This window comes from Apteryx rowi, unplaced genomic scaffold, assembly GCF_003343035.1.
Source record: "Apteryx rowi isolate R43461 unplaced genomic scaffold, aptRow1 scaffold_637, whole genome shotgun sequence".
Classification (NCBI taxonomy): domain Eukaryota; kingdom Metazoa; phylum Chordata; class Aves; order Apterygiformes; family Apterygidae; genus Apteryx; species Apteryx rowi.
The window spans coordinates 433,410-442,344 of record NW_020450913.1 but is presented as its reverse complement, the minus strand read 5'-3'; the positions used below and the strand labels follow the sequence as shown (position 1 = coordinate 442,344).

The 8,935-nt window shown below is 35.4% G+C and overlaps 1 protein-coding gene across 22 annotated transcripts in view; it reads right to left on the bottom strand.

Annotated features, from left to right (window-relative positions):
• INVS (inversin) overlaps window positions 1-8,935 on the bottom strand; it is a 116,459-nt gene that overhangs the window by 28,502 nt on the left and 79,022 nt on the right. For all 22 annotated transcript variants that reach the window (XR_003256405.1, XR_003256406.1, XM_026084328.1 and 19 more), the window contains 3 exons: window positions 6,212-6,367; window positions 4,575-4,804; window positions 2,872-2,978 (listed from right to left, as the gene is read on the bottom strand). Coding sequence is in view for 20 of the 22 variants with exons in the window: in XM_026084328.1 (XP_025940113.1) it covers window positions 2,872-2,978; window positions 4,575-4,804; window positions 6,212-6,367 (493 nt within the window). In the remaining 2 variants the exon portion in view is untranslated. The remainder of the gene's footprint in view (window positions 1-2,871; window positions 2,979-4,574; window positions 4,805-6,211; window positions 6,368-8,935) is intronic.

Genomic DNA, 8,935 nt, shown 5'->3' with positions numbered 1-8,935 from the left:
AGCTGCCTGGATGCAATCCTGTGCAATGTGCTCTAGGTGACCCTGCTTGAGCAGGGGGGTTGGACTAGATGATCTCCAGAGGTCCCTTCCAACCTCAGTGATTCTGTGATTCTGTAAAGACTTACTGTCAAATTTGGCTTAGCTTCTGTGTTAAAAACAAATCTTATGGGTTAATTCTAAAGTTTAGTTAAAAGTATTTGTTTTACAAGAATGCCACACGAGCAAGACAATTACATAATTCAGCAAGCAGACAGAAGAAAAAAAGAAAGAGAAGTTGTACCAAGGACAGAATTTAGACACAGTGACAGAGCATGGCAGAATGACTGAGGACATTATGACTGAACAAACAGTAATATTAAACCTGCATTAAGACATAACATTAACTAGGAAGACTATGTTTTCAAATTGACACAGGCGATAGAAATATTAAGTGCCTTTGCTTTTAAATGGGATATAGGTATTAAAGCAGCTTAAGCACTTTTGAAAAAAAATACTCTAAATTCCCATAATTAGTAAAGAGGAGCAAAATATACAAACCTCCCTCATCAACACCAAAACATTATGCAAAAACATTTAGTGACTGAAAATTATCAGTCACAAACCAAAATCAAGATCATACAGTACATAACATCAAACAGCAAGTGTCTATACATGTTATTCTGAAAAGTAGGCCTCTTCTTGATGGTAACTAGCTAGGATGCAATGCTGGTAAGCAAAAGAAAAAGGGAGAGAAAGAGCACAATTGGACTTGCTATGCAGCGATGATTTGCTGAGAGGATTAAGAGTATCTGAACTGAAGTGTCAGCATGAATAAAGACAATGACATAACATGAAAATTTGTATGTCAAGATGTGTTGCTGATAACATTTAAGGAAATACAGCTTTCAGATAGTCCAGGAACAGGTACTTCAGAAGGGAACTCATTTGAGAAAAATACATTTTTAAAGTATACCTACAGTTTTGAATTTTTCAATTAATAGATACAAAAGATACTGAAGTAAACTTTTATGCAGCTAGCACATATGTACCAAGACAATGTGTTTTATAAGGGATTTGAGTCATGCAGACCCCTATTCTTATACATGGATCCACTGACTCCATTAGAGCTACCTTTGAGAATAAAAAAATCACTCAATTAAATCTGAATAGAGGTTTGTAAGACAAGTGGTCAGCTTAAAATCCTAGATGCTATCTCAGCTCTATCCTTCCACAAGCCTGTTTAATCTATGTGTTTGAATTTTGAACTAATACCTCATATAGCACTCTAAGAACATGGAGAAGGGAAGCTTATTTCTATAGGTATACTGGAAAATTGTTCTTATTTGGTGAAATTATTATTGAGTTACAAAAGCAATTTCATGATTATGGCTGAACCATATCCATGAGCTTATTTTTACTGTCTCTTATAACACTTGACTTTCTTTTCCACTTTCCAAACTTCCGATCTCTTAACAAGAAAACAAGGTGGCAATAATAAATATTTTAGGACAATTATATTTAAAAAATGATTCACCTAGAAATACTGGGGATCTGTTTTGTTCTCCACAAGGACTAGTGCTTAAGGACTTATTTTTTAGAATACTGCTAGTTGTACTTGGAGTAATCTAGGTTTATACACCAGAACTTTTATTAATGCCAGAAGGGAAACAAAAACAGACACTAACTGAATGACTATAGTAATACCACAACAAAGATCTTTACCTGACATTTGAGCATCATTAGTACATTGTTGCAAAATAAGGAAAATAACAGCCTCCTTCCTAGCAAAATAGCTGTTTTTAATCTTACTTACTAAAAGGAATTTAATTATGACTGGTTATTTAATTTTCTATTGAAAATTACTAGAGAGAGCATTCCAACTACTTAATTAGGAACTACTTAATGCTTTCACTTGTGTTTCCCCCCCAAAATAGAGAGATCTGAATGATTAGACTAGAGAACAAAAGAAAAATGATAGGGGAAAAGCATGCAATTAAAAAAATGGGATAAGTATATAAGTCCCAAACTTAGCACTAAAGTATGGGGGTTCAAAGTATTTTAATTATTTAAAATGTTGAAATATTCAAATTTATGAGACATACTGATCATAAGTTTATTTATGATTATGAGGAAGTCATCCACTCTAAAAAGGCATCAAAAATTTATGCTAATACTAATTATCTTCATGATCAGGTGACTAATTTAAACTCCACTACCTAAATCACTTTTTAAAAACTATTATTTATATATCAATGAAAGACAATGCAAATAAAAATAAAAAGCATGAAAATAAATAATAAAAATAAAAATAAAAAAAGAGATGCAAATATACTGTCTCCTCATGACTGTTGGGAGGATTTTTTTAAAAAACTAGGCTTTTAGAATACCGTTAACCATCAGGTAATTTGTAATCACTATTTTGAAACATAACTTCATATTTCTCCCATCTTTGTTCATCTCACTGTATCCCTATCAAACAGAACAGAAGAATTCCAGTCTATTTCAGGAGCAGAAATGCCATTTTATCCTTTCATCGTACGTATCCATTGTCAGCTTTATACAAATGAAAAATATCCTTAATATTTTAAATGGAATTAGAATGTGTAAGTATCCCTGTGTATGTATCTGTAGTAAGTAGTATGTGTAAGAAATCTCTGCATGTTCAAAGTTCAAAAGTATAAACAGTTGAAATCCAAATCTGCAATATCCTGCCTAAAGAAGAGATTTTTTTCAAATTAGAAGAACTGCCTACACTGAAGCCCACGATTACAGCACTCTTTTTTAGATATGAGCAAGATCATGATGCTCTGGCAATATCTGAACACCTAACATTTAAATCAGCAGCTAGCATACTTGTTAAGTTAGAAAATCATGCATTCAGATGAACAATACCTCTCCTCACTGTTCTCCATATGATTAGGGAAAGCATCAAAACCAAGCAGCAACTTTATAGCATCAAGGTAGCCATTGTTACACAACCAGTGTAAAGCAGTTCTTCCCTATAAACAATAAAACAGAACAAAAATGAATATTAGCCCCAAACTCTATCATGCCAAAATAAAGGCTGCAAATCATATTGTAATTCAATGCTTTTCTGGAGATGAAGAACAATTGTTCTAAATAAACTTCCTTGTTAAAATGAAAGAATACAGCATTTAAAAATGAAGTCATCTTTTTTTTTTTTTTTTTAACTAGACTGTAACACTAGTGCTGTTTCATCTAAAGCTACAGAAAAATAGCATTAGGAGGCAAGCTCCTAGGTGAAGCGTTCTTCACAACTAGGCTACCCTGATCTGAAGCAGCTACCATTAACTTTTGTACTTCAGACTGCTTTCTAGGCTTATCGAAGACACTGTGATGACTATGAGAGAACTGCTATAGAATCAAAATCAAATAGAGTTTTGGGAAAGCTTATCAGCTCAGGAAAACACAGCAGGACTCCAGTTGTGCTTTCAAAATCAGCTTGATTTCGGAAGTCTAGTTTCTCTTACATGTAGCAGAAGCCCAGTTCACAAACTGCTTTCCATATATAGCCAGCTCATATATGACCACTCCTGGGACTGGAATCACTGAGAATCACAGTACAAATACCTCAAGATCTGCTAGTATCAACAAAATATACCTATTTCATCTCACTTCCAGCTTTGCTTCCTGTATCTGCACCATATTTTCCAAACTCCAAATTTAGGAAAAGCTGGGTACCAGACCAAAGCATGAAGTCATTTTGAGTCCAGTGTTAACAAGCTATCTCCTGAACCCTGAGTGCTGAAGAACATGCTGCAGTGTCTCTGTGTGAAGCAGGAGACCTGGAGCTAGTTTCTAGACTCAAGTTGATGCCACAGAAGCCAGTAGCGGGTTTCGAAAATGTTCCCAACATGCTCTGTAGAATCCATAATACAAAACACTTTTCCATTAACTGGGATTATCCTAGTCATACAACAAATAGCCAGAGAAAAGTTTAACAAATTGGGTGAAATTCTTATGACTGATGAACTTCTACTGACTTCAGGGGAATTATGTCAAATAACAAAGAAACTTGGTTATATGTCGCACCACTATTTTGACTCCTAATTTCATTTATTGCTTGAGAAATGCAGCGAAAGAACCTATAAACATATTAGTGTACTTTTTTTCACCTGCAAGGGCTACACTGGGATAAGTAATTGAGGCAGTTCTTTCAAACCTTGCAATATCTTATTTGCTCTATATAACTAACACAAGCTGAAGAAACACATGACAGACTATAAAATCACAGTCCTATGTCATTTGTTATTAAGGAACAGCAGACGTTAAGAAATATGATGCTTAAAATGACTACTCATACAATCACAATTTGATGAGAAAAAGTCAGAGGTGATATGGAAAAATGTGCATCTTCAATTTATGTTGCATATTAAAATACTAATTTTCATTGAAGATTTTAGAAGTGAAACCAAGGGGGAAATTATGTCCGGATGTATTTTGTTTCATCATAAACTGCAGCTAAGATGCCATACGTCCCAGAAAAGAGAATGATCTTTAAGAAAAGGAAAATGTTTTGATATATGGTTATACTGAAGTTATTTCATTAAATAGCCCAGTGAAAGACAACATACCTCTTTGTCTTGAATATTCGGATCTGCTTTGTTTTCCAATAACACTACCATGCAGTTAATGTAACCTCCATATGCAGCACACTGCAGAGGTGTTCTACCTGCATAATCCTGCACATTAGGGTTGATTTTATTTTCTATCAAGATTTGGCACACATCAGCATTTCCTCCCAGGGCTGCCCAGTGAAGGGGTGAATGGCCATCTTGGTCAACTAAATCTACTCTTGCTCCTCCTGTAACAACAAATACATTTTTGAACAAAAAAAATACTCTTGAATGAAAAAGAAAGCAAAAAATAAGTTTAAGTTCAACTAGTACTTGTTTGGTAAACTGCCAATTCAGAGTAACTTCAACTTCAGCACCTAAATCCAATTTTCAAAATAAACTGGGAATGAAGTACTTTCAGTGAGGGCGAGGCATTAACTTCTTTACATGCTTAGTATCCTCTCAGGTGCTTTAGAAGCACCAGGTTGGTCAAATGCCCTTGAAAATCTAACCTTTATTTGTTTCAGACCTATTAATGTTCAATGAAACTTAAATTTCTTAATGGCAAAAATCACTTTTGAAAATTGGACTTCAGACTTGATTTCTTTTTAAATCTCTAAATCAGAGCAAGATAAAATATTCACAAAGTAAAAATGACTTCTGAAAAAGTTATTTTCTAATTCAAGCATGCTAGTATTCTGTCATCCAGTTAACTAATTTCTCTGTATGTTCCTGTACAATGTAAAAACTCAATACAAAAATAAAACTCTGATTCTGGTAACAAAGCTTCTTGCATCCACAAAAGCTAAATGAGGGGTGGGGAGGGAAGAGGGAGGTGCTTAACAGGAGGTTAAAATATGCCCAGCAGAACACTGAGGGAAGCAAGATTTTCAGAAAGAAAGGCTGTCTAACAGAAAACTTGCAACGTGTTAACTTGAATACCTGAATACTTCCATTGATTATAAATGGGTGAATCTCTCAGGTAGGAGGGAGACTGCTTCCAATCTACTTAGAAATTTTATGTGGAGCTAAAATGACATAATTTTGTATATAAGATACCACTGTTCTTTCACTGTATTTCTTACAGATGAACAGAGTTTCTACAATTAGCTCAATCTGTTTACATTGTTAAACCTTAGTTCTGTTTACAAATAAAATACTGCTTCTAAAAAACAACCACAGGAAAATATTAATGATTTAACGTTTCTGATAGCTACCTTAATTAGAAATAGATTATTCATTTAAGTAGTCAAAAAGTCTCCAAAGAAGCCTAAAAATGCTTTCTTACAAAAAGAGAAGAAAGCTTAATTGGGTCTTACTAAGAAAAAAAAGGAAAAAAGAAAAAGAAAATGACTTCTGGGGGAAAAGGTGGTTTGAGAGACTAGAATATATTTGAAAAGGCTTGAGCAGAAAAGAGCTGTGGATACAACTATGCCTATTTTGAAAATTTGTGTTAACTTTTGGCCATTTTGCACAATGGTCTAAAAATCATTTATATCTACTAGTACTGTTCAACAAAGGGTACTTATAGACAATACCTTCTTTAAAGGAGGAATTTCCTACCACCCTCTTGCTCAGCAATGATGTTTATTTCACAGTCCCACATAAAGGAACATCAGAATTCTGAACAGGTTGGAAAATTGGTAATGGCTGACCTTTAATGAGTGTTTGTATTACTTCTTTGTGTCCCATCTCACAGGCTCGGAAAAGCGGAGTGTGTTTCATGACATCCAAAGCATCTACCTGTGCATTGTGTTCCAACAGCAATTTCACTGTGTTGACATGGCCAGAAAGTGCAGCAGCATGTAATGCTAACAGAATAAAGTAGCAGGAAAAAGAAATCATTGAGGAATGACATATATCATGAGCTTTAGAGGTCAACAATTAGAATGGTCAAAATAAAAATTAATTTCAAATTTCAAAGATGCTTTTCAACCATAAGAAATTGAAGAATCCTAACAAGTGACAAGCAATCACAACACACACTTACAAACAAAAGAGCAATAAGCAGAAGAACGGTTAGCTCTGAAACATGTTTTAATTTGTACCAACAGGAACTTGAACCTTAACACAGCAAGATCAGCTTATACTGAGGATTTTTGGAAGGATATCAGCCTCTACCTAAAAGAATATAATATGATCTACTTCTGCCTCTGTTCTGTAGCATTTATTATATCACCCCAATGGAAATGAAACAGCCCACTGCCAGTGAAGGAAAGCCTTCATTATTTCTTCAAAGTTTTCCTGAAAAATAAGTCTTTTTTTTTCCAAATAAGTAAAGCTGTGTCAATTAAAACTAACTCCAGATGACCCAGCTGTTTTCCCCCCCTTTTTCAGAATTATTTGGAAAAAAATTTACACAAAATTGTGTAGAAAGGCCATCACATATCACACAGTATCTGCAGCTCCCTGTTTTCTTCATGAAAGGGGAGATGATGCACAAAGCAGATGCTCCATTTCCTCTCATCCTCACAGTTTATGAAATTAATTTGTATGAAAACCATGCAAGTTGGTTCTACAGACTCCCATTCTTCCATAATTTTCTCTGTCTTCTCATCCTTCAATCTATGTAGACTCTACTAAGTCTAAATAAACAAATAACACAGAGACATTAGCAGATTAAGACCTCAAAGTGTCCTATAACTGAAGTTACTATCAGTACAACTGCATCCTGCTGGCACTGTCAACTAGAGTTGAGGAAAAGATTGAAAGGCTAGTACAACCAGTTCAGGGTTGTTTCTGAAGGAAAGGCAAACCACATATGGCAGTGAGATTTCAAACAAGTGGAAGAAACATATTTTCTAGATTTCACTTAAAAATTAAAATCAAAGTGCTTTGGATTATTTGCTGTAATCAGCAATTAATCAGATTATCCACATTCTCAGAGGCATACTGCCTTATATCTAAACTATTTCACAGATGACAAATAACTTAGAATAAAAATACAAAAATGTGCAATTCTATAAATGTACATTTAATATAGTAAAATTCATGTTTCCCCTACAAATTTCACACATATCCATCCTTGGTGAGAATTCCATCTGCTCAAACAAGCAAAATGTGGAGCTTGAAATAGTACCTACATGTGTCTATTTGCTTAACGTTAAAAAAGGCAAGGTCAGGATCCAGCAGAGGCATTATACAGAAAGGCCAACACTAAAAGGAACTGCTTCTTGAACCCTGTCCAGAGTATTAAAACAGATGGTTTTTTTGTATGTGCCTGCCACTGTTTAACACTGATGCTGCTTCATCCTGCTGATTAAACAGTAACCCAGTGTAACCTGTTACATAGTTTCCACTAAAAGGCACAGTTTGTTCATATAGTCAGTGAACCAAATCCAGCTGAAGTGTGTTGCCTTAAAACATTCTCAAACTTAGTGATAATAATTCTGTTACACAGAAAGAAGAGGAACTTACTGCAAGAAAAGGGGTCATAGCCAGAGACAGTATGGGAATTGCTGCCTTAATGACTGAAATCGTGCATTTAAGATGATACTAATATTTATCCGCTGCAGCTATCATGGGAAAAAAAAAGAAAAAAGAAGCATAGGAACATTCATCACACTCATGAAAAATATTTGTAAGCACCAGTATCTGTACTAGCGATGTGGGTGGGTGGCTATAAGTAGCAATTTGACAGGAACGAGATTCCTGCTGCTCCGTACATTTGGATGGGCCTGATTTTCATGATCTGACCTCACAGTAAACCTTAGCTTCTGTTTTTTGTACTGCATTTATTATGAGACCAAAAGCAGTAAACTACTCAATCAGATGACACATGGGGTGCGTATAACAATATAAAAGAGCTGCTGTGTTAGCTTGGCCTGTTTTTTCCCCTCTATCACTCATTCTGACGCAGGCATCTTGTTTCGCACTTTGTGCTCAATATTTTCTTGTAAGTCAAATTTTCTGTGATGGAGTCACGGTGACTGAACAGATTCTTCAGCCAGCTGGGCACAATGGAACCTTTGTTTGCCTGACAGGCAGAGCCCTCAACATTGTGCGCAGTGACGGCAGAGCTATAAAGCTGCCCCTGTAATGCTCCGGCAGAGCTATAAAGCTGCCCCTGTAATGCTCCTGCAGCGCTGATCTCTGAGAACAGCCACATTCCTTTTCCTTGGTGTCATTTTCCTACACAATAAGGAGAGGCTTGATGTTCTATCAAAGCTAGGAGCTGAAGGCAGAGCTTGCTCTTTTTATGTAAATGTAAAAAGCTATGTTAATGCAACATTATAACTAAGCTTAACTGAGCCCATGCACAAAAGTCAAAACCCCACAAACTTAGTCTCCGCAAGCAACTGTATCCCAGGTCCAGTGTCATGTACACAATTTTCTATTATTCCACAGTTTCCCATTAAAATACAACACTACTTTTCCCT